The sequence below is a fragment of the Hippichthys cyanospilos genome, chromosome 15 (genome assembly GCF_059441005.1).
Source record: "Hippichthys cyanospilos isolate Australia breed blue-spotted pipefish chromosome 15, RoL_Hcya_1.0, whole genome shotgun sequence".
NCBI lineage: Eukaryota > Metazoa > Chordata > Actinopteri > Syngnathiformes > Syngnathidae > Hippichthys > Hippichthys cyanospilos.
In genome coordinates, this window is record NC_142383.1 from 11,163,849 (window position 1) to 11,186,938 (window position 23,090).

At 38.9% G+C, this 23,090-nt stretch overlaps 8 protein-coding genes across 9 annotated transcripts; 6 read left to right on the forward strand and 2 right to left on the reverse strand.

Annotated features, from left to right (window-relative positions):
- Positions 1 to 1,382: 1,382 nt before the first annotated feature.
- On the forward strand, positions 1,383 to 7,543 carry gtf3c5 (general transcription factor IIIC, polypeptide 5). The gene is made up of 11 exons (XM_088435269.1): positions 1,383 to 1,697; positions 1,870 to 2,068; positions 2,190 to 2,388; positions 2,538 to 2,724; positions 4,387 to 4,491; positions 5,308 to 5,422; positions 6,111 to 6,188; positions 6,252 to 6,343; positions 6,512 to 6,594; positions 6,940 to 7,082; positions 7,280 to 7,543. The coding sequence occupies exons 1-11, from the start codon at positions 1,494 to 1,496 to the stop codon at positions 7,453 to 7,455; spliced, it is 1,581 nt and encodes a 526-aa protein (XP_088291395.1). The 5' UTR covers positions 1,383 to 1,493; the 3' UTR covers positions 7,456 to 7,543.
- A 1,473-nt stretch (positions 7,544 to 9,016) lies between these two features.
- On the forward strand, positions 9,017 to 13,544 carry LOC148411692 (bile salt-activated lipase-like). Its single transcript, XM_088435168.1, has 11 exons — positions 9,017 to 9,156; positions 9,441 to 9,588; positions 9,723 to 9,842; positions 10,613 to 10,810; positions 10,881 to 11,011; positions 11,133 to 11,240; positions 11,344 to 11,458; positions 12,079 to 12,265; positions 12,382 to 12,585; positions 12,867 to 13,076; positions 13,165 to 13,544. The coding sequence occupies exons 1-11, from the start codon at positions 9,091 to 9,093 to the stop codon at positions 13,343 to 13,345; spliced, it is 1,668 nt and encodes a 555-aa protein (XP_088291294.1). The 5' UTR covers positions 9,017 to 9,090; the 3' UTR covers positions 13,346 to 13,544.
- A 137-nt stretch (positions 13,545 to 13,681) lies between these two features.
- LOC148411693 (histone H2B 1/2-like) lies at positions 13,682 to 14,738 on the forward strand. The gene has a single exon (XM_088435169.1). It carries the CDS (start codon positions 13,925 to 13,927, stop codon positions 14,297 to 14,299), a length of 375 nt encoding a protein of 124 aa, XP_088291295.1. The 5' UTR covers positions 13,682 to 13,924; the 3' UTR covers positions 14,300 to 14,738.
- Positions 14,739 to 15,623: 885 nt separating this feature from the next.
- On the forward strand, positions 15,624 to 16,311 carry LOC148411694 (histone H2A-like). Its single transcript, XM_088434531.1, has one exon. The coding sequence runs from the start codon at positions 15,678 to 15,680 to the stop codon at positions 16,062 to 16,064; it is 387 nt and encodes a 128-aa protein (XP_088290657.1). The 5' UTR covers positions 15,624 to 15,677; the 3' UTR covers positions 16,065 to 16,311.
- An 883-nt stretch (positions 16,312 to 17,194) lies between these two features.
- Positions 17,195 to 17,741, forward strand: LOC148411695 (histone H4). Its single transcript, XM_088435296.1, has one exon. The coding sequence runs from the start codon at positions 17,265 to 17,267 to the stop codon at positions 17,574 to 17,576; it is 312 nt and encodes a 103-aa protein (XP_088291422.1). The 5' UTR covers positions 17,195 to 17,264; the 3' UTR covers positions 17,577 to 17,741.
- A 971-nt stretch (positions 17,742 to 18,712) lies between these two features.
- LOC148411696 (histone H3) lies at positions 18,713 to 19,314 on the reverse strand. The gene has a single exon (XM_088434530.1). It carries the CDS (start codon positions 19,260 to 19,262, stop codon positions 18,852 to 18,854), a length of 411 nt encoding a protein of 136 aa, XP_088290656.1. The 5' UTR covers positions 19,263 to 19,314; the 3' UTR covers positions 18,713 to 18,851.
- Positions 19,003 to 20,422, forward strand: LOC148411697 (histone H2A). Its single transcript, XM_088434532.1, has one exon. The coding sequence runs from the start codon at positions 19,602 to 19,604 to the stop codon at positions 19,986 to 19,988; it is 387 nt and encodes a 128-aa protein (XP_088290658.1). The 5' UTR covers positions 19,003 to 19,601; the 3' UTR covers positions 19,989 to 20,422.
- A 300-nt stretch (positions 20,423 to 20,722) lies between these two features.
- Positions 20,723 to 22,891, reverse strand: surf2 (surfeit 2). Of its 2 annotated transcripts, none has more exons than XM_088435343.1 (6): positions 22,520 to 22,891; positions 22,223 to 22,389; positions 22,020 to 22,123; positions 21,285 to 21,473; positions 21,078 to 21,208; positions 20,723 to 20,874 (listed from the first exon to the last, which is right to left on the reverse strand). In XM_088435343.1, the coding sequence occupies exons 1-6, from the start codon at positions 22,592 to 22,594 to the stop codon at positions 20,788 to 20,790; spliced, it is 753 nt and encodes a 250-aa protein (XP_088291469.1). In that variant the 5' UTR covers positions 22,595 to 22,891; the 3' UTR covers positions 20,723 to 20,787. The 2 variants fall into 2 exon arrangements, with proteins under 2 accessions (XP_088291469.1, XP_088291470.1); XM_088435344.1 differs by having other exon boundaries at positions 22,223 to 22,374; positions 22,520 to 22,887.
- Between the last annotated feature and the right edge of the window lie 199 nt (positions 22,892 to 23,090).

The window sequence follows — 23,090 nt, forward strand, 5'->3', positions numbered from 1 at the left end:
ACCAGGCCAGCCAAGAGGCAGGGAGGAGTGAACAAGGCTTTGAGTGAGATAGCACCAAAAGACGTAGGAGTGTCAAACATTTCCTTGTAGGCTAAACTAAAAGAGTAGATCATCATGTCAACATGTCACCACAACTGATTGTCAGTCCAGTCAGTGTCTTTCGCCCTCTTTTTTTGACCAACTTTACAATCTTCAACAAACATTTACAGTGAACTTCAATGTCATTTAGGCCTACTTTATGTGAAAACATTTTGTTTAGATTTTAGTAAGCAAGTGGAGTAGCTATTCAATATGATTTTCTTGAGCAGGGATAATATTCCAGTTTTTGAGTTTGACACCAATGCCTTTGAGTGAATGTGCGTGTGTACAAGTAAAAATCATGCAAGATGGTAACAGAAAAAGTGATGTTGTTCAACAAGTGATTTTCCCAAAGTGTTATGCTTTACAGTGCTGCAGGCAACTGAAAGTAGTCTAACTTGAATAAAAGCAAACTCCTGATCTCAACTAAAATAATTGCCTATATAACAGGAACACTTTAATAACTTGGTAAATACGACTGTTCCCTTTCTTCTCTGAGGGGATTTGAGTGTTTTACGAATTCTGGGAGGGACAGACCACAAATCCTCTTTTCTGAAGTTCTTCTGTCAATAGCAGATGATACCTCTCAGGCAACACGGTACACGTTCATTGATTTTGAGAATAGCCATTAGTATAGTATAGTCAGTGAAACATTCCCGCATAGTTTATTATTCTTTGGTTTAATTTTGGTTATTCACTGTGTATATTTTCATAATTCAAAGGACACGTACAAAATATAGTTACTTCAATAAATCTTGTCTTGCATTATTGTTGATGTCACGGCGGCTTTATCACAATTATATAAATATTTAACAACAGTGTAATACAATTGATTAAAAATAATCATATCTGTCATTGCGGCTGTCAACTATTAGCGTGCGTCTTTAACTTTTTTATACGGTTTGCAACCCCATCGTGTGGCCAGATATGACAATGACGCCTATTTCAGTTCTACTCTTTCCTTTAATGTAAAACACTGTTAATGTTTTCTGAATATATTTTTTTTAATATTAATGGGCTCCTTATGAAGAGAGAGTTGGCATAATCTGTATAGACAAAAATACTGTATGTATGTTTTATAACGTTTATAAAATTTTGTATAGTATTGTAAATCAACATTTACTACATGGGAAATAAAAATGTACTGAAGAAATATATACAAAAACAAGAAAAAATAATTTGTGGCAAAAAGCTTTACCTAAAAATAAAAATTATGTCCATTGTGGTTTATCGTAAAATATCGTCAGTCTTGGAAGTAATTTTGCCGTAGTCGTTTCTACCCGGAGTTATTTTGCCAGTGCACACCTGACATGCAGGCGATCTTCAAACTGTAGTTTTCCGTACATATCCCTTTGGGTCTTCGTGGCACTGTGCCTGGCTACATAGATCACATTATTTATAAATGATTCGCATCAATGGAGGATCCTGAAGATTTTAAATTAGGGTTTACTCTTAAGGAATTGACATTTAACAGTTCGAATGAGCAGGACAATGTGCCTGGCAGCTCATCTACTTTGGCACTTCGGGACAACAAACTGATTTGCGTAGAATACCCAGGGTTAGTTTCCAGCGTGGACAAGATGCTAGAGACTCTTGGGGGCGAAAAAACTGTGTCTCAAGTAAGTGAAATAGAACCAATGAAAAAGTGAAGTGCACATCGCAAGAATCACGATATATTTTTGATGCATAAAAGATGGACACACAAAATATATGATGTACTTGTAACAAATAAATCTGTAATCTGTGGTTCGTTTTTAACATTTTCTTTTTTTCTCTCTCTCTCTCTCATAGACGTTCAATCAACCGAATCGGCGGCTCGAGCTGCGCTACCGACCTCAGGACCCCTTCTGTCATCCTGTATGTGGAAACCGCTTCTCGACCAACAACGTTCTTCTTCGTGTGCGAAGGAGAGTCCGGAAAAGAGACTCCAAAGTTGTTGAGATCGATATGGAAATGCTTGGAGTCATTGGCACAACATACAAATTTCAAGGTGATGAGAAATCATTGCCTATTTTAGAAATCAATTTGTGTGAGGCTTTAACTACACAGTTTGGGCTAATTATTTACAGTCCTTTTGTACACCATACGAAAGTGCACATTTTGTCTTCCAGGGATGGCAGACTATCAGTGCCTCGCTGTGCATCGTCAAGATGGAAAAGACACGTCTTTATATGACAAAATCATCCTTCGGAAACCAGAGAAGGAAGAGTATTTTAAGCAGCCCATGCCGTATTTTCTTCCCCCGACCATCTTCTCACGTTGCGATATGCCATCTGATTATTTCTACAGGCCTGATGGCTGTCAAAGGCAGTAAGTGCTTTTGTGGTCAAATTTACCTAAGTTAATATGTTGACCCTTTTATGTTGTCTTTGGTTTTCTTTTGCAGAGACTCTAACATTATTTAGCCAAAGATGATCAAAACGAATTACAATTCTACTCTTCCGTGTTTGTTTGTGCAGTCCTGCATATCCCCAGACCAAAATCAGTGTTGGTGGTTTCAGTAGACCCCGCCGCCCCCACAACGCCATTTTTGTCAACTTCACTGATCCTGTTGTTCCCACTGAAGCATTAGAGGCGGCTAAGACTCGATGGAAAACAATCTGCGGGAAGGAGCACGACAAGCAGGCTGAAGAAAAACTAGCTGCGGTATGTTTCAAATCACATTGACATCTGCCTACTAATCGACAACTTTGTAACTTTTGTCTGTGAAATTATGCCAAAAGGCATAATTTGTCCTTAGATATAAAGTACACTGTACCAGACAGAGGTTTTGAAAAAAAAAGTTTAAAAATCTAATAGTTTTAAACACATTAAGAGGTTAAGAAATTCAAGCTATTGAGCTGAAAGTTGTTGCAGGTTATAAAGCATCCACATAACAAAAATGGCTGTGAAAAGACCATGTGTTCTGTTATCGGGGTAAAAAAGGACAAAGTTTTAAAAATTGACATTACTTTATCAACGATAATCTCTATTGAATGACCCTTTTTAATACATTTAAATTAGTTAATAAATAAACAAACAAATACCTCAGACTCTTAAAAGACACGTAAAAATACATTTTTAGGATCGAATGACTTTTTCTTACCACACATGTCCAGACTTGATTCAAGAAGACTGCTGCAAAATAAACTTATCTTAGTAGTGAGCAAGAAGGGACTTAATGGAAAATAATCAAGCCAAAAAAAAAAAGGACCGCACATCAACAACAGAAAAAGCCAGATGCTGGTATTGAGTGTATGTTCATTGAACAAGTATTAGATAAAGTTAAGTCATTGAGATAATTCACTTAAAAGGGGAAGTCAGCGGAAGGCTAAACACAGTATTATAATTAATATGTTGTTTGTGAAATATGAATTAAGGAGCATTATTTTGCCACTTACTGTCAAATGAAAATGACACTGCAGTTTCTCATGGCGCACATAATGGCTATTCACAACTTCGCTTGCAATTGTGACATGATCAAAGGACCAAACTCAGAAAACACCTGAGCCTTGAGCAACCATGTCATTTTTAGTCAAGCAAGTGGCAAAATAGCCACCTTCTGAGACGGATAAAAATAGATGGATTATGCTGCTTTAGTCATCTGCTACAAAACACAATACTGCATTATTTAAAACGAGCATCTTAAGACCAGTGTGGCGCATAGAACAGAATATGGTCAAGGAAATTTGAGGGTTGACAATCCCTTGAAAGGTTTTACCCAGCAGAAATAGAATCTGCTCATTAATAATCAACAATTTCATTGGAAATCTTTTGTTTAAACAACAGTATTCAGTGAAGCGGGTTAGCATATAAAACGTTTTTTTTTAACTGGCATTTTAAGTGGTTAGATATTTGGAATAGATATTCAAAGGTAAGACAAAGTGACCTAAATCCTTTTTTTTTTTTCCTCAAAAATGAGCTGACATATTTGAGGAAATGCATCTAGTTCCATATGTGCTCCCAAATGGTTTGAACAGAACTTGAAATGGAGACCCTGAGCAAAAAAAACCTGCTGAGATGGTCTTTCACGACAAACCTTTTATACATTTTTTTAGTATCACTTGTCCTCATTAAGTTCCTGTGTGGGCTGGCATTAGGCAAGAGGCTGGGTATAACCAAGAAAGGTCGCCAGCCAATGACAGGGCCCATCCAGGCACAGATAACCATTAACGTTCTCATTAGCACCGTCTGCATGAAAGTCAGGCGAGTGCACCACACCGCCATCAGTGACCTTGCTTTAGCAATATTATATAATGCAAGCAGACATCACTTTCCATAATTCTCCTGGGCTTTTTATCTTATCTCAATGTGAAATTTTGCTCTTAGATGTTTGAGAGCCGGCCCATCTGGTCACGGAATGCTGTCAAGGCCAACCTTAATATCCACCCGGACAAATTGAAAATGCTCCTGCCTGTCATGGCATACTATATGGTAAGTTAAACAGACACTGTGTGCTTGATAAAGAATAAACATCACTCTATGCATTTTTTTTTAACCTCCAGTAACCCCAAGGTAGACGAGTGAAAGACAAACAACAAAATGACTGCTGTTGAACCCTTTTCATATTCGCTTCTAGCCACAATGTGTTATTTATTCTGCATTTCAAATAATGCATTACTTTCTTCAACAAATGTGACATGTTGTGCCAGCTTTAAACCACATTATTTTTTCCGTCTGCAACACTTTTTCAACAATTAACTGCTTCCGTGTTACAAAATGCATTCAAAATATGATGGCCTTTATTTTTCACACGCCCCAAAATTCCCATTTTATCAGAATCCCCCCCCAACCATCAATTTATTTAAAATGAGATGCTCAATTCCAATATTCAGCCTTATTCCCATTTTAATTTCTAAATGTTTGGCTGAAACGCTTTGGAATGGTTTTGTTTACATCTAGAAATCACAGAGTTATCAAAATATGAATTCTCTACAATTATACTTTAATTCCCTTCTTTCAGTTTTTTACTACCTATTCACACCATTCCGACTCCTAATATTCAGCCCAATCAGGACATCTGAGGAACTACTAACTTAATATCCATTTTTCAAGATTAAATTCGAAACGGAGTTACATGTACCCCTAGGGTTACTAAAAGGCACTTCAAAGGGTACATGAGATGTTAACAGAGCATTTTTAATGCAATGGCAGAAACAATATATTTGTTTTCCCTATTAAGAGCAAATAAATTGCAACATGAAGGAAAGTGGTGTGACGGAGGAACATGTTGGTCCATTTCTTTTTAAGGTGACTGGACCATGGAGAACTCTGTGGGTGAGGTTTGGTTATGACCCCCGAAAGACAACCGAGGCCAAGATATACCAGATGCTTGACTTCAGAATGCGCTGTAGCACTAGAAGAGGTAATAAAAAAAAAATAGTTGCAATGTGACCAGTGCAGGAAACTACTAAGAGAGATTTCGAAGCGTTACGTTGTTTTAGATTAGTGTTATATTTAAATATTGAATACAGTGACAAGAGAATTACATGCCATGTATGGAAACAACATATTTTAACGGAACGAAAGTTCACTAGGCTTAATGCTAACCAACAAAATACCGCTAACTTCTTTATGGTTAGCATCGATAGTTGGGGCAACACATTTCTCAAATGTTTCTCTATCCTCAATGAAAAATGACATTTTGCAGGATTTTACTTATATTAAGAGTAGAAGTACTGTATTGTATGTTCCTTTGTGTCTTCATGACTGTACCTTATTCTACTGCCTCCCTGTGGCCAGAAGTAATAGCGCAATGAATTTTATTGCACAAACTGTTCAATTCTTCACATTCTATTTAATTTTAACACTTTGTTTTACAAAGTAAATATTGTAGATGTAATTTCACTGTGGAAAGTTGATTTTAGATATGGTTAGAGGTAAAAGTGTGGTCACTAGATTCAACTTCTCAATGCACCACTATATCTAATATAATTAATACTGTATTAAAGTAAATAGCTCTTCATTGATAATGTTGATTACAGACTTCATTTTGCCCTCATTTTTTGAGTCTACTTGTTGTCAATATTTGTTTTGCATATTTTTTTTTTAAGCCAGTGTATCTAAACTAGCGATGAAACCCAAGAGGAGTACCCGGAACTACACTCTACCTATAACGGTCAACAAAACCGGTAAGTGGATGCCGTGGTTGCATCCGAGCTTCTCGTGCTTAATATTCCTTCATTCTGGTGAAGGGCCAGCTCCGGCCAGTGTGGCAGAACTTCTAACTCAGGAGGGTACAAGCGCCAGTAAAGATCCTTCAAGCAAAAACTCTTATCAGCTAACGGTCAGTTGACATCGAAGGAGGGCGTGACTTTGCATTAAAAATTGTATTGAAACCATTTCCAGATTTTTTTTTGTTTTGTTTGTTTTTTGTTTTTGCTGATTAAATTGAACACCATAAGGTGTTTAATGAAAAATTGATTTTAACTGCTGCAATGTTTGATGTCTACAGGAATCATCCTATATTTTCAGAGAAAACATACTACCTCCTCACCAGCAGATGTTTTACCAGCTGTGTGACTTGGATGTACCAAGGTATACTGCAGTGCTTGTGCACTTTATATTTTTCATGCAACTGTTGAGCGTGATTTTCTCTTGAACTTACCTTTTTTTGTCACATCTTTATATTTACTATACAGTGGACTCACATATTTTGCTTCAGGCATTTGTTAATTTGCTCCATAAAAAACGTATTTGAATAGAATTTTTTTATTATTTCTTCTATTGTTTGTATTTTAAAAGACAAGAATTTCGTACATGGCACTGAAAGAGCCCCCCCCCCCCCCCCCCCCCCCCACACACACACACACACACACACACACACACACGTTACAGAATCTTACCCTAATTCAATAAATAAATTTGGCTGCGTATGTTCAGTATCCAGGAAGTCATCAAGCAGAGCAACAGTCCGGATCAAGTGTGCATCGAGCGGGATGGCTGGTGTGCTCCCGGCACCGTGGACAAGCTGAGGGACATCATCTCAGCCATGATCGATAAGTTTATCCAAGCACAACTACCGCGTAAGGAAATTAGTCGAAATTGAAAGCATACGTCATTGACATGCATCGGTTGTTCTTAAATTGAATTGAGGAAGCTGAGGAAACCTTTTCATAACTTTAAAAAAAATATTTTTGAATAGTGCATTCCTCAACTGTCTTTTTAAAAAAAAAAGACCTTGTAGCTCTTTTTGTAAAAACAAAAAAAATCTATCCACCAGCGTTGCAGAAGGTGTCCTTGCGACCTAGACGCGCAGCCCGGAGTTCAAAAGTCGACGGCGAGGATGACGAAGATGAAGATGATGATTTTTATGAGGAGGATGAAGAGGACGATGAATATCAACCATCTGAGGGAAGCGAAAATGAGATGGAGACAGAAATACTGGATTATGTGTGACAAAAGACAATAATGTATCAAGTATCGTTTTGAATGATTTTCTTCTACACAAATTAAAGAATACATTAAAAAAAAACTATATATTGTACCACTGTGTGAATACAGTTTGTGATTTTTTTTTGTATTTGAAGTGCTTGATTTAGATGAAGAAAACTCACTCAAAGTAAGCATTTCTATTCATATATATATATATATATATATATATATATATATATATATATATATATATATATATATATATATATAAAACCAAATTGTTTTGTACAAGACAAACGAAGACATATAAGGGCAAATCATTGTGACCTTCACAAAAATAAGGTTGCACTTCATAATTCATTGTGCAAGTTTTTGAAGCATTCAATGCAAACAAATGATTTCTCGTACTCAATGACACGACTGCATGTATTTTCGTTCTGTCGTGTTGAGCAAACTGCTGCACCCGTCTGCGTGCTCCAGATTCTTCCACAGATGCTCAATAGAATTCAGATCAGGTTCAAGGAAGGTCACCAGAAAAGGTCAATAAAAATGATAATTCTTGGATTACAGAAATAATTTATTTGCAATGATTGCCTCAAACGCATATTGAAAAAAAAAAATATATATATATATATATATATATATATTTTTTTTTTTATTTGGGGGGGGGGCAAGATAATTTTGGGCTATTTTTTTTTAACAAAAGCCAACAATTACAGTACACACGCCTATAAAAAGAATACATTTCTTAATAAATGCCATTTTTCCCTACAAACAACACATTTCAAAATTACAATATAAAACTATAAAATGTACAACTCAATTGGAATAAAACGATTTTTAACAGGGGATGAATTAATTGCATAAATGTGTAAAAAAGTAAAAAAAAGTTGGAAACCAAGTCTAATTTTCTTAGATTTTTATTTCTGTATAACAATAATATGTTCTAGCTGCCCCCACAAACCTGGGGTTAGACTGATATTGGGTTTGTAAAAAACAATTTTTCATGCATCTCAGGGTGCGACCATTTTGTCACTTGCTGTTGACTGTAAACAACATTAGAGTTGCTCAGGGCTCAGTTAACGACCAATCAAGGCTCAGTTTGCGAATGTCACATGACCAAACTCAGAAAACAGGTGGTTGCAGCATCAATTTTAGAGGCTGTTTTTCTTCAGCTGGAACTGGTGCTTTCCACAAGGTGAAGTGATTTATGCTAGAAAGTAAAAAAAATAAAATACTTTTAGGGAAAACTCTTCAAGTGTATTTAAAATGCATTATTAGTAAATGTGTTCGTCTCTCAACATTTTTTAATTGAGGTACACAATTAATAAATACAGAATCCATGGTGAAAAAAAACAAGGAAAGTTTAACGGGTATTTTGGGTCTGTTTTCTTTTCCTATAAGCAGTTGAGATAATGGATGGATAATCTGACACAAAATGTATGTGGGAAGAGATATAGTGTTAATCTCTGTTAACGCTTTAAGGTGTGATGATTAACTTGGCGGTGTGATTTTGAGTTCAAAACACAGCTGAGTCAATTTCCCTTTGCACACATCACTACGAATGTAGTGAAAACAAATCACATTCGTAGGTGGGTCTGGGGGAGTGTCTGCTTTATAAAAGTCCAGTGGCCAATCATCAAGGAGCTGAGCTTGGTCATGATGGAGAAGCTGGGGATCTTGGTCACCGTTGCCGTGTTTCTGGAGGCAGTGTCTGCCACCTCGGTAAGTTCGAATATTTCTTTCTTTTATATATTTATTTTAACTGTGTCACAATATGTTGTCGTTATATGCGACTCCATCTTTTTTTCACAAAGGCATTATTGTTGTGCTAATAATCTGTTTGCTAGATAGGGACTATCAGTGAAAAATGGTCAAGCAATTTTCCTTAGCATATTCCTGTCATTGATGTTTTTCCATTTGAATTGAATCAAACTGACAGGATAAAAAGAAGAGAACTGTTGACGTACAGTTTTTCTATAATACGTAAATGTCATTTGTGTCTTTAGCTGGGGGTGGTATACACTGAGGGCGGCATGGTCGAGGGCGAGAACATTCGCCTCGGGTTCCGTCACCACATGGACGTCTTCAAAGGGGTTCCATTTGCCGACATTCCGGAAAGGTTCGAGAAACCAAAGCGTCATCCTGGTTGGGACGGTGAGTGGATTAAATTTATGTATGCAATTATATGGACAGCTTGCCACTAATTTAAAGCTGTTCCAGAGTAACACTGTGTTGAAAGGTATATAAGGCAAATTCTCCTAACATGAACATATCTACTGTATGATCAGGTGTTCTAAAGGCCACTGAATACAGGAAAAGGTGCCTCCAGGTGAACGTGCTCATGACTGACACGAGGGGAAGTGAGGACTGTCTCTACCTTAACATTTGGGTTCCTCATGGCCGATCAGGTAAGTCATGAGAGAAACACAATCTGTACTTGAGTCCAATTCATTGTAGTTGACGGCCTTAATACAAGTGACGTTTTCAAAAAAAATTTACCATTGTCCGTAGCTATAACGTAGCTAAGAGTTGGCAGCCTCCGGAGGAGTGCCACCCCTCCATGCAATATAATTTAATGATAATTAGACCTACGCTTGTGTTTAAAACACAATGTTGGTCATTAATAATACATTTATTTGCATGCTTTTGAAAGAGAGAATCAATTAATTTGCTCCTTTTTTAATGAAAAACAATGTAATTCTTCTCATTTTTAGTATATTTGGAGCTGTACAGAAATTTAACTCAGTTAATGGCGCTCTATTTACTTCCTGTGGCAACTGAATTTGACTAACTTTGCAATCAAACTCAAAGAGTCACCAGCACAGGGACTGAGATGAATAAACATTTACCATAGTTTTACTCTTAAAAGTGCTTGATAGCTTATCGAAAAAATTAAAAATATATATTTTGGTCGGGTCAAACTGAAGCCAGGTTCAATTATCTTATCCCACCCATCCAATTTCTTTTTTGTAGATATTTGGTGGACCATTATTTTTTACGTGATCATTTTACGTTAATTTTAGTGAAACATCTGGTACAGGCTTTGTAGAAAATAATTGTTGAAAAATGCAATCATGATTAATTATGGATTTTTTGTGTGAAAATTGTCTTAATGTTTTAAATGCTTGACCGCTCTAATACACAGTTCCAATAAGCAATAACTATCTTTATTCCCTAGTGTCAACAAATCTTCCCGTCATGGTCTGGATCTATGGTGGCGGCTTCCTGGCTGGAGGGTCCATGGGTGCAAATTTCCTGAATAACTATCTCTATGACGGCCAAGAGATTGCAGCCAGAGGAAACGTCATTGTTGTGACACTCGGGTACCGTGTAGGAACTCTGGGCTTCCTCAGCACAGGAGACTCTAGTTTACCAGGTAAACTCCTGTTTTTTCCCCTCTTTAAAGCAAAACCTCCATTAACGTTAAACGGTTTATCTTTTGATAGGGAACTACGGTCTGTGGGATCAGCAGGCTGCCATCGCCTGGGTCCACAGAAACATTCGCTCGTTTGGTGGAGACCCAGACAACATCACTATCTTTGGAGAGTCAGCAGGTGGCGCTAGTGTGAGCTTCCAGGTAGGATGCTTAGCTTGTTTGTCTCAATGCATCAGCACAGCATCATCCAACAGCTGAATTCCAATTGCCATCCTAACAGAACATATTTAATATACGTATTTTAACGTACCTCTATTCACAGACCCTCACCCCCCACAACAAGGGGATAATCAAGAGAGCAATCTCCCAAAGTGGCGTTGCTCTTTGCCCCTGGGGTATCATCAAGAACCCCCGCAAGATCGCAGAGGAGGTAAATATAAATTCCTCTGATTTTTCTGTACTTCATAGTGTAACATTCTGAATTTCTTTCCTGTTATCTAAAAGTGACAGATTATTTCCTCTACTCTGTTCAGGTTGCTGTTAAGGTCAACTGTCCCACCGATGACCAAATGGCCGCCTGTTTGAAGATGACTGATCCTGTGCTCCTCACGAAAGCAGGCTCTCTTAATATGTCCAGTTCACCAGATGGTAAACAATTCCCCTCACCTTATTTACTTGGACGTAAATGACTCTGAACACTTTAATGCTGACAGCTTGGATCAGTTGCCGTTCCTACTGATCACAGTTGCACAAAACATGTGCTGTTTCAGCTGCCCATTTTCATCTCATTGAACAAAAAAAGCAGCCGATACTCATAATGGCTTCCATTGCAAGGATCAATACCAACAATTTGGGCCAGGAATCGATCCAATGCTGACACGTGGTATTGGTGCATACCCGTCTCCATGACCTAAGGCCACTTTTAATTTCGAAAGATTTCCGTTTACTAGCTTTAAACTTTTCTTGAGGCTATCCCTTTTTGGTGCCTCCAGGGGTCAGCCAAAGTTACAAGCTTTTAGAAGGCAATACTGTACTAGATTTAAGTCATTTAAGTCACATTTTGTAACTTGGTTAATTCAAGTCTCAGTTACTGAATTCCAGTCAAACCAATGCCCAATAGAGACACTATGTATTTCTTGATGCCTTTTCCCAAAAATAGGCCATGATGAATGGAGGGAATACAATTGTTTTAATGTTGTTAAGAATCTAGATTTGACAAAATTTTGAAGACTGCTAACTCATAATATATTTTTTCCCCTCTCCTTCAGCCCCCCTCGTAAACAATTTGATCCTGTCAGCTGTCGTTGATGGGGATTTCCTGCCCGACATACCTTCAAAATTGTTCCACAACGCTGCTGATATTGATTACATTGCTGGAGCCAATGACATGGATGGACATTTTTTCACTGCAATCGATATTCCTTCGATCAACTCCCACCTTGTAGACACGCCTATGTAAGTAGTTCCTCCATTTTTTCGAATATATGATAAGGTTCTTATTTGTTTATAGGTGATTGATTTAAAAAAATATAAAACTTATATTTTTACACTTATGTCTTTTCTAATGCAAGTGATGACATGAAGAGGCTGCTGGCTACATACACTAAAGACAAGGGCAAAGCCGGTCTGGAAAAAGCATACTCCTTATACACCTCAACATGGGCATCGAGTCCTAGCAAAGAGGACATCAAGAGAACAATTGTTGATATTGGAACAGATTATATTTTCTTGGTTCCTACACAGGCTGCACTTTACCTTCATGCTGCTAATGCCAAGTAAGCATACACATGTTTTATGTTGGTTGTGAGCGTGAATGCTTGTTTGTCTATATGTGTTTTGTGATTGAATATCTAGCCCCCAGTCCTAGTCTAGGGTGAACCCTGCTTCTTGTTCATAATTCCAAACAAAAAAAGTTGTGTACTTAAAAGATAAACATGTCTTACTTATGAACAATACATTGTCTGTCTATGTGTGTTGCTCCACCGTCTGTGTTAAAGTACCTGCTGTTTGTTGTAACACCACAGCATCAATGTTTTGTTTTTTTGCCCCATTAAAGGTCTGGCAGCACATACTCGTATCTCTTTTCTGAGCCAAATCGTATGGGAGGCATTGGTAGGCCGTATCCCAGCTGGATGGGTGCTGACCACGCTGATGACCTACAATACGTCTTTGGAAAGCCTCTCACCTCACCGCTGGGGTACTGGCCTCGCCACCGTGATCTTGCTCGTTACATGATTGCCTATTGGACCAACTTTGCAAAAACTGGGTATGCAAAAAATACAAACAAAACTCATCAAAAGTTGACTTCAATAGATCTCTTATATTCATGTGCTTATGTTCTTGTGCATCTACAGTGATCCCAACCAAGGAGACTTGAGCGTACCCACCCCCTGGCCTAAATTTACCAATGGAAATCAATACATTGAGATCCATCACAACATGGATAAGAACTATGTAAGACAGAAGATGAGGATGCGTTATGTACATTTTTGGACCAGCGTCTTGCCCAACCTCTCAGTAGATATCCCAGAATGAACACCAGATTTGATGTAGCAGATTATTAATGATATTATTTCAATTGAATGTGTGTATACTGTATAAAACATTTGAAGAAATGCCAGCCAGGAGCAGGGCGTGGAGCAAAATAAGAAAAAACGAAAGCCCTCCAATATTATGTGATGCACTGACACATCACTCTGATTTTATGACAATAAAACAATTCTCAACCGTTTCATTTTCTCGTTGACTCAGTTGTTGTTCGTGTGAACAAGGGAGAAAACAGACATTTCTAACGGTTTGATAATAGAATAAAATGGCGTACAGTAATCTATATTGCTTGACTGCCATGCGTAAAATATCTCTTTTTTGAACGTTTTACTTAGAGAAAAGATGGTCAGAGAATTCGGCCAAAAACTACGTCAACTGGCCTCTATTAGGTCCGCACTTAGGTCAACCAAATGAAGCGTGACCGGGTGGATCAGAGCAAGAGGGAGAAAATGTGCTCGGCCAATCAGAAAAATGCGATTGCGCAGGAAAATTTACATTTGATGTTTATAAATAAACCAGCTGCACTGAACATCATTGATTGTAGTCAACGCTAACCTTATCGCGACAATGCCCGAACCCGCTAAGGCAGCCCCCAAGAAAGGCTCCAAGAAGGCAGTCACTAAATCCGCCGCAAAGGCTGGCAAGAAGAGAAAGAGGACCAGGAAAGAGAGTTATGCCATCTACGTTTACAAGGTGCTGAAACAAGTGCGTCCTGATACCGGCATCTCCTCCAAGGCGATGAGCATCATGAATTCGTTCGTCAACGACATTTTTGAACGAATCGCTTCCGAGGCTTCTCGACTGGCCCTTTATAACAAACGCTCCACCATCACTTCCCGGGAGATCCAAACCGCCGTCCGTCTGCTCTTACCTGGTGAACTGGCTAAGCATGCCGTTTCTGAGGGCACCAAGGCGGTCACCAAATACACCAGCTCCAAGTAATTCATCTCCGGCGATCGAATTAACAAAAGGCTCTTTTAAAAGCCACATACCACATTCTAAGAGAAAAAAATTCTGCGTATGCACTGGAAGTGTCGCACACGATTAAAAATTGAACAAGAGAACGATACGGACGATGGTATCGGCATGATACTAGTGTCGTCCTGTATACAGTAAGCTGTTGAGTAGGATATTGAACACATTCTCGTTTGCCTTTACACTGTCAAATGCCCCAGAACTATAAATGGAAAGAATATATACAAACGAAATCCTTCAAAATGTGAGTTTAAAAAGACAGCGTATCATTCTCAGAAATCAAGTCGCAAAGCATGAAAACATTTCATTTACGATAATCGTAATAGGGATACAAAGTTAACAGGTTAGGAATATTGTGAAAGGCTCAATGGAAGTCATACATACTACATTGGTTTCATTTCTGAGATTTTTCAGTGAGGAAATTGTGTTGGGGTGATATACTGTACTGTACTTTGCTTTCTGTTTTCTTCAAAATAAAAAAAAAAAACCTAATTTATTGTGTACCCTGTATTATTATTATCATTTTTTAAACAGGTAGGATTTGGTATCGATGCAGATTTCCAAAACAGATTTGATCCGCTTCGCAGTTGGCCTGATTTGATTCACAATTGTCTTCGTTTTCCAATTAAATTGAGTATAACTCGTTTTTCTTTAATATGACATTATTTAAATTAACAATTGAAGCCACTGCAGTTATGTTAATCATCAATTCACAATCACATTTTATATCAAGTTCAAGTTAAAAGTGTGTCATCACTACATCACTGAAATAAATCTTTATATTTACCCTTTGATGACAACTATCAATGATTAAAATAATTATATTAATCAAATAACTGCCAAATTAAAATTGTACAAATGTGCCTCCATGTCAACAACAACCAAGTTGGCAAAGCCTATTGAATATTTTTAAATAGATTTTCATCAATGGAGTTGTTCAAAATTTATTTTACAAAGTGATACACTGTGTGATTAAATAGGAGGTATCTACTAAAACCATGTCTTGCAACACATGTTCACAACTGCAAAAATGTAAGAATAATTGCTGTTAAATACGCATGAAATGAATCTTAATTTATTGCTATCAAAATGTAGCGTACACATTAAACTGTGATTGTTCAAAATAGCGTCACTGTTTTACAGTCACCCGAGTGAAAATGTGTATTTATGACACCGAAGACGAATATTTCGTAACAAAGATGGCCTACAGCTTGTTACTGATTGGACAACCAATTTTCCGCTTTAGCTAACCAATCAATGTGCAGCACTGCTCTTTATATAAATCCTGCCCTATTCGATGGTGCCATTGTGTTACTACAACATTGACTTGTACGCTTGAATTATCATGTCTGGTAGAGGCAAAACCGGTGGCAAAGCTAGGGCTAAGGCCAAGACCCGGTCGTCCCGCGCAGGGCTTCAATTTCCAGTGGGTCGTGTCCACAGGCTTCTCCGCAAGGGCAATTATGGTGAGCGTATTGGTGCTGGCGCGCCAGTGTACTTGGCGGCCGTGCTCGAGTATCTGACTGCTGAGATCCTGGAGTTAGCCGGCAACGCTGCCCGTGACAACAAGAAGACCAGAATCATCCCCCGTCACTTGCAACTAGCAGTACGTAATGACGAGGAGCTCAATAAGCTTTTGGGTGGGGTGACCATCGCACAAGGCGGCGTGCTACCTAACATCCAGGCCGTCCTTCTGCCTAAGAAAACCGAGAAGGCCGCAAAGTCAAAGTAAACTTGTGGATCCTGAACTTTAACTCCAAACGGCTCTTTTAAGAGCCACTCACATTTAATCATGAAGAGTGTTATTTCATTTCTCGAGCGACATACATGTAAGTTTGATGTTACTGCTTATTTCGTCTTGGTTGTTGCATTCACCAATAACACTGCAATGTCCCTTGTCGTTTGTATTACATAGAACACCTAAACGTCTTGTTCTTTGAATCTTGAATAAAAGAAAAAAAAATCACACCACCATGTAATTGTGGTTGTCCGAGTGACGATTCATCGCGCTGGATTTCGTCTACAGTCTTCTCTCAGGTCCGCAGAGTTGTTTGAGGGTGGACGAGATTGAATGGTCACTTGACAGTGACGTCACGAAGCAGCGTCGTCTTGTTTTCTCGCTTCCCTTCTCACTCTGTAGTGTACAACCCGGCAAAAAAAAAAAAAAAAATAGAATCATAGACATACCACGAAACTAAAATAATTTCAAATGGCAACTTTTTAGCTTTAAGCAACATTTAGAAAGAAATCGGATAAAGATGTTACCTTTTACAACCAGGCGAAAGGATAAAAATATGGATTGATTAAATTCTGAGGAAAAAAAATATAATCACATTTAAGATGATTACAATTGTAGGTATTAAAATACATTATATGGAATGAAGAGAATTTTGTTTCAAACGCTGTTGTATTCGCTTCTTTCGAGCTTTAATAAATTAAAAAAAAAACATTTACATGTAAAATACGGCTAAAATAAAACTACTAAATCTGACTGTAAAGTACGCAAATATTCATTTTTTCTCCATGGAGCCGATGAGCAAAAACTGTTAAAAGTAAAACTACATAACCCATCCTTGCCTATTATTTGTGCCGGGGCACTGCAGGAATAAAGTGAAACCGAGTTAATAACATTTTAAGCAATCTCAAAAGATAACTCTGACATGCTAATGTAAAATATAACAATGGGCAAAATGTTAATGTATAAAAATCTTTGCTTTAGCGTACCAGACAAAGGAAAATTACAATTAGGCAATTTAGTTTTTACTCCATGCATGGGTGGGAGGGCTGCTGAATGACGTTCCTTGAGCTGAAGTAGGTCAGCAGTCCTCTTTCAGGTCCGCAGCTCTGTTTTATTTAGAGAGCTGACGGCGGTTAATGTTACATTGAATCGCACTTCTTGGTTTTGACTAACGTTTCTGTCTGATAAGCGATAATGTCTGGCAGAGGTAAAGGAGGCAAGGGACTCGGAAAAGGGGGAGCCAAGCGCCATCGCAAAGTCCTTCGTGATAACATCCAGGGTATTACCAAGCCCGCCATCCGTCGTCTGGCTCGCCGCGGCGGTGTTAAGCGTATCTCCGGTCTCATCTACGAGGAGACCCGCGGAGTGCTCAAAGTCTTCTTGGAAAATGTTATCCGGGATGCCGTCACCTACACTGAGCACGCCAAGAGGAAGACCGTGACCGCCATGGACGTGGTGTATGCTCTCAAGAGGCAGGGACGCACTCTGTATGGTTTTGGCGGTTAAGTCTTACCGTTTTTGCCCAGCTCAACAAACAACCAAAAGGTCCTTTTAAGGACCGCTCACGCTTTCTCAAACGAGTTAGTATTCCAACCTTATCGTCAATGATAGTGAATACGTTTGACACATTTCAAGGCATTTCGTTGAAAATAAAAGCCTTCTTATACATAATTGAGTAAGGTGTATAATTTCATTCAAGAGTAGCTTGATGAAAACAAAGCAGGATCCCTGGAACGGGAAATACAATTAATGTATGAACTGAATAAAACGAATACATTATGCAAATCCGTACCAACATCACCCGTAGTACTGCTACAATACTTTTTTTATTGATCTGCACAGCTCTTTTTTTCAGCAGATACCAAAATGTCTACTTTAAAAAGTCATTGATACCAAGCATCAAGGCCGCTGGTAATTTTGGTACTTAAAATTTTCCAGTTAAATGAATGAGACACCTAGATTAAAATAAGCCTTTGTCATTGTTTAGCTTGTATACAACGTACTTGAAAGTGCTACTCCAACTGCATATACATAAATACACATAAAAATCAATATATCCCGATGTGGCAGTTTCTATAAACACTGCAAGGTTGTTAAATTTCTATTTTGTAGTTTCTGAAACTTCTATTACTGGACAGTTGATACTGGGATTTACTGCTGTTGCTAGTATTGATACCTAGAAATAAGACTAAATTGTAGGTGTCAAACTCCAGTCCTTGAGGGCCGCTATCTGCATATTTTCTGGTTTTCTCACCAACACACCCGATTCAAATGATTAGTTTATCAAGGATCTTGAAAATGATCCTCATCACTTGAATCAGGTGTTTGAGAATTTTCAAAAGGACTGGTGTTTGACACGTGCTATAAATACTGATACCCACCATTTTACGTCACTAAAATTAGTGACTTATATGATGAAACGAAATGCAAGTTTGTACAAAATGTTTTTACAGCCTGAAAAAATTCCCATTAATTTGAACCACCAGTGTTGCAAAAATTGTAAGGCTAACACTACCAGTTTTAATTAGTAAGAAATGTTTTAGAAGTATGTAAAGGTTTTCAGGCAATAATGTTAAATTGCTCTGAAGGAGTCCATTGAGCAGAACTTAAATTATTTTATGATACTTTGACGATATGGGAAGAACAAGTAAAATCCAGGTTATTATAGTTCAAACCAGTGCGATTGCAGTTTTTGTTTGATACGTGTATAAGCGCAGGAATTTTCATTTAGATTCAAATGTGGTGGCTCTGAAAAGAGCCTTTGTGGAACGAAAAGGGAGCTTAAGCTCTCTCTCCGCGGATCCTGCGGGCCAGCTGGATGTCTTTGGGCATGATGGTGACCCTCTTGGCATGAATAGCGCACAGATTGGTGTCCTCAAACAGGCCGACCAAATAAGCCTCGCTGGCCTCCTGCAAAGCCATGACGGCAGAGCTCTGGAAGCGCAGGTCGGTCTTGAAGTCTTGAGCGATTTCCCTGACCAGACGCTGGAATGGCAGCTTACGGATCAGGAGCTCGGTGGACTTCTGGTAGCGACGGATCTCACGGAGAGCCACGGTACCGGGCCTGTAGCGATGAGGTTTCTTCACTCCGCCGGTGGCCGGGGCGCTCTTGCGGGCTGCCTTGGTGGCCAGCTGCTTTCTGGGGGCTTTCCCGCCAGTGGATTTACGAGCTGTCTGCTTGGTTCTAGCCATTTTCTGAGGTTTTTGTCCCGCACTGAGACGCGAGCTGCTTTTAACCGTTTGGGCTCAGCTGCGCATGAGTGATCGACGCATCCGGATTGGTGTGCCGCTGCTGTGGAGCTCAGCCCCGCCTAGACTAGAGACCTCCCCCCACAAGGCTCGCTGCCAATTGGGAGAGTTACTTTCAAACTGCCCTCCAAAAATGTAAAATTGTCTCCGCGCTCAAAGCCTCTTTTCTGGTTGGTCCGGTTACAAGCCCCCCTCGCATTCTGCGGCTATTAAAGCAGGACTTGCACCGCTGAACTGCACATTCTCCTTCGAGTTCACACTCCCGAACAAGAAAAATCCAAGATGAGCGGCAGAGGCAAAACCGGCGGCAAGGCCAGAGCAAAGGCTAAGACCCGATCATCCCGTGCTGGGCTGCAGTTCCCAGTCGGTCGAGTCCACAGGCTGCTCCGCAAGGGCAACTATGCCCAACGCGTAGGCGCCGGCGCCCCCGTCTACTTGGCGGCTGTCCTCGAGTACCTGACTGCTGAGATCCTGGAGTTGGCCGGAAACGCTGCCCGCGATAACAAGAAGACAAGAATCATCCCCCGCCATCTCCAGCTGGCCGTCCGCAACGATGAGGAGCTCAACAAACTCCTGGGCGGAGTGACCATCGCACAGGGTGGTGTGTTGCCCAACATCCAGGCCGTGCTTCTGCCCAAGAAGACCGAAAAGGCTGCCAAATCCAAGTAAAGTTGGAGACGGAACCTTCACAACCCCAAAACGGCTCTTTTAAGAGCCACGCAAATTACTAAAGAGTCGCTGCTTCCTTGGTCGTAATCGGCGGACTTTCGAAGCTGCTTAGATCGAAATGACGAAAACAGTCAACAGTAGAATTAAAATTGGTCATCTTTAACTTCACACATTAGGAGAGTGTACACAATTTTGACCGATTTTAGGAAAGATCGTAGTCAATGCTGCATTTACCTTCAACTTTGTTTTTAAAGCAGTTTAGGCAAAGGCTACAAAAACAAGGTTCAATCCCTGCTGTGTTTATTTTGGTTATAGCAAGTTTTTCCCGTAATGTAACTGTGAGGGAATGAGGGAATACTCATTCAGTATATTTTAAATTGTGCTTTGAATAAAGTACTTTATCTGTACACATGATATGGACGTTCTCAGCAGACTAAAAGGTTTTTTTCTGAAATATTCATTGGAGGAAAGTGTGGCTTGTTTCTATTCAAATATTCATTACAAAGAAGCTTTCACACCCATAAGTGCAACTTTTTAAAATCAGCTCAACTACATTTGTATTTTAGGTCCTTTTATAAGATAAATCACAAGATCAATAATTGAGAAAATACAGTTTTTGGTTAGGTTTAACCATGTTCGCTTGGTGATTATTTTTCATTTTTCAATGTCATTTGGGGTAGATTTGGGGTAGATTTTTTTTCCCCATTTGCAAAGCTACTTGTGTTCAAGATTCATTATTGTGCAAGACATTTCTTTATTATTGCAATCGATATTAAGACAAGTAATACATTATGATCATTTATTTTCCATTCCGCACTTTCCCCATTTTTTTAGTGCCTTTCTTGTTGTTTTTGAATTTCTTCTGAAAACCACCACCACCTTGGCCCTAGAAAACATAAATGGTTTTGTCTCATAATACAGAAATAATACAATATAAAAGGAACATTTAACGTGTATATAGATTGTATACATCATAGAGACCTTAACTGTAAACTACCAAGTAAATATTTTATTTGTGAAAGTTATGGAACAACTCATACATGTTACTAAAATGTAAGAAAAACATTGGCCAAAGAAATTGAACACGACCTTTTTCCGTTTTTGAACAGCTTGCGTTTCCACCTCCATCTCGTCGTCATCCGTTTGGAAGTCATCCTCATCCTCGCACTGTTGCGCCTCCATATTCTCCTCGGCCGAATTCTTCATGGGGAACATAGATGCTGTGACGGGAAAAAAAAAAAATAAGCAAGCAGCTGAAAACTCTGAGTAAACAGTAATGACATCCGAGGTACTGACCGGGGTAGAGGTCGCTCATGCTGTCTTCCGAATCGCTGCGCTTGTCGTCGTCACTAGAGGATGGCTCCCACGTGCCGTTGCCATGTTTGGGCTTCCTGCCCCGGTGAAAGTCTGTGCTCGTCTCCTTCGGCCTTTTGTGCTGGAGTCTGATTGGAATGAACTCAATCCCCTGTTTCACGCATTCCTCATCTTGGACAATAGAAACAAACATCATCAAAATAGTATGTCAATGGGCATGTGTTAGAAACTAATGAGGCCTCACAGCAAATACATTTGATTAATTAATCCATAAAACGGCGTACTAAATAGAAATGCAGGATGCTCTTATTTCATTCAAATCAATAGAGCGGCATTTTCCAGTTGAAGAAATTAATGGTAAAATATTGGCATATCAGAAAAGAGACTGTTATATATATATATATATATATATATATATATATATATATATATATATATATATATATAACACGAGCTGCGTGCATTTTTGTTGAAATAGCTCAGATGCAGCTGAAAAACATGCCTGTAACAAAAGTGCCTCTATTGTTTGTTTACATGTACATACTAGATTAGTAATTTTCTTGTAATCTGTCCAATAACGGAAAACTGTGATATTTAAATTGAGTAATATTTTATATTACAAATATTGACAAAATGTAGTCCTATCTAGTGGACTCAATCTGGTGAGACGCCTCGTTTGATTTGTCTCTCGTCCCATCCATAATAGACCCCACTCACATTTTTCTAGTGCTTTCTTGAAGCGCTTCCCGTTGACGTGTTTTAAAACATGGTGCGGCTGCCCGTTCAGGTGTCTGAGTGTCAGCTTACAGAAGAGTTGATTGCTGCACAAGACAACACATCAAAACTTTTTTTTTAAACAATGTATGGAGATGCAGTGGAAAAATTATCTGACAATAACAAGTGTGTGCGCGTGTCCTTACGGTTGTTTGGAACTTTTCACAATGTGGGGTTCATACTGGCTGTAGTTAAACTCAGCTTGTGAGCTCAGCTTCAGATACTTTTTCCCTTTGGTGAAGTTCTGCAGCTCCTCCAGGTTGCATGGAAACTCATGACCGTTCAACGTGCACTTTATCTGAAATTGGCCATTCTTTTGAGTCCAACCCAATCAACCATTTCAATAAGTTTCAAATTACATTAAAAATCACTCCAAATATTCGCAACGCTGCAGCGACTGCTAGCATCACATTCATGTTGTTTTCCGTGGTGTGCTCACTCACCTTTTTGTTGTCAGTCAGTTCGAGAAAAGGATGGCTGTGCAGGAAAGCCTTCACGTCCACAGGTAAGTCCTCCATAGCAGTGAAACGTCCCCGAACTGAAAATCAGTCTAATATTTTGATTTAGTGGTAACCCCTTAGCTTTAAGCGCCGCGTCCTCGTGCTTACTTCGCTCCTGACGTAATAAAAATGCGACAATGAACGGCCACGTTCGGGGTGACCATTGATGGTCGAAACATCTTTTTTTATGGAATTGTTATATGTATATTTTTGATAGATTAACATTTATTCGTATCAGTTATATTTATGAACAAGCTTGCAGAGGCTTAACGTGACAAAACAAACGTGATTGAATAACAAACGCTTTCCGTTTTCCCAGTCATGTGATAAGGTATCACCAAAGATGGTAAACAACAAAAGCCTGACTACTTCGTTCATATTTTAAAAACACTATGAGCAGCAATTAACAATGAAATGAGGGAGACTCAAAATATAAATAATTGTTGTTAAACATTGTCTTTAGTTTCAAATTTGCAAATGTTTATTTTTACGTTACAGTCACTCATTGCCCACT

What these genes read in the sequence shown, in the direction of transcription:
- LOC148411697 (XM_088434532.1), top strand. Translation starts at nt 19,602, where the DNA reads ATGAGCGGCAGAGGCAAAACCGGCGGCAAGGCCAGAGCAAAGGCTAAG.
- gtf3c5 (XM_088435269.1), top strand. Translation starts at nt 1,494, where the DNA reads ATGGAGGATCCTGAAGATTTTAAATTAGGGTTTACTCTTAAGGAATTG. An exon ending in GCGAAAAAACTGTGTCTCAA is followed by an intron (nt 1,698 to 1,869) that starts GTAAGTGAAATA and finishes TCTCTCTCATAG; the next exon opens with ACGTTCAATCAACCGAATCG. An exon ending in CTGTCATGGCATACTATATG is followed by an intron (nt 4,492 to 5,307) that starts GTAAGTTAAACA and finishes TTTCTTTTTAAG; the next exon opens with GTGACTGGACCATGGAGAAC.
- LOC148411692 (XM_088435168.1), top strand. Translation starts at nt 9,091, where the DNA reads ATGATGGAGAAGCTGGGGATCTTGGTCACCGTTGCCGTGTTTCTGGAG. An exon ending in GGTTCCTCATGGCCGATCAG is followed by an intron (nt 9,843 to 10,612) that starts GTAAGTCATGAG and finishes TTTATTCCCTAG; the next exon opens with TGTCAACAAATCTTCCCGTC. An exon ending in TATGTCCAGTTCACCAGATG is followed by an intron (nt 11,459 to 12,078) that starts GTAAACAATTCC and finishes CCTCTCCTTCAG; the next exon opens with CCCCCCTCGTAAACAATTTG.
- LOC148411696 (XM_088434530.1), bottom strand. Translation starts at nt 19,262, where the DNA reads ATGGCTAGAACCAAGCAGACAGCTCGTAAATCCACTGGCGGGAAAGCC.
- LOC148411695 (XM_088435296.1), top strand. Translation starts at nt 17,265, where the DNA reads ATGTCTGGCAGAGGTAAAGGAGGCAAGGGACTCGGAAAAGGGGGAGCC.
- surf2 (XM_088435343.1), bottom strand. Translation starts at nt 22,594, where the DNA reads ATGGAGGACTTACCTGTGGACGTGAAGGCTTTCCTGCACAGCCATCCT. An exon ending in GTGAAAAGTTCCAAACAACC is followed by an intron (nt 22,124 to 22,222) that starts GTAAGGACACGC and finishes TGTCTTGTGCAG; the next exon opens with CAATCAACTCTTCTGTAAGC. An exon ending in CATGAGCGACCTCTACCCCG is followed by an intron (nt 21,209 to 21,284) that starts GTCAGTACCTCG and finishes TTCCCGTCACAG; the next exon opens with CATCTATGTTCCCCATGAAG.
- LOC148411694 (XM_088434531.1), top strand. Translation starts at nt 15,678, where the DNA reads ATGTCTGGTAGAGGCAAAACCGGTGGCAAAGCTAGGGCTAAGGCCAAG.
- LOC148411693 (XM_088435169.1), top strand. Translation starts at nt 13,925, where the DNA reads ATGCCCGAACCCGCTAAGGCAGCCCCCAAGAAAGGCTCCAAGAAGGCA.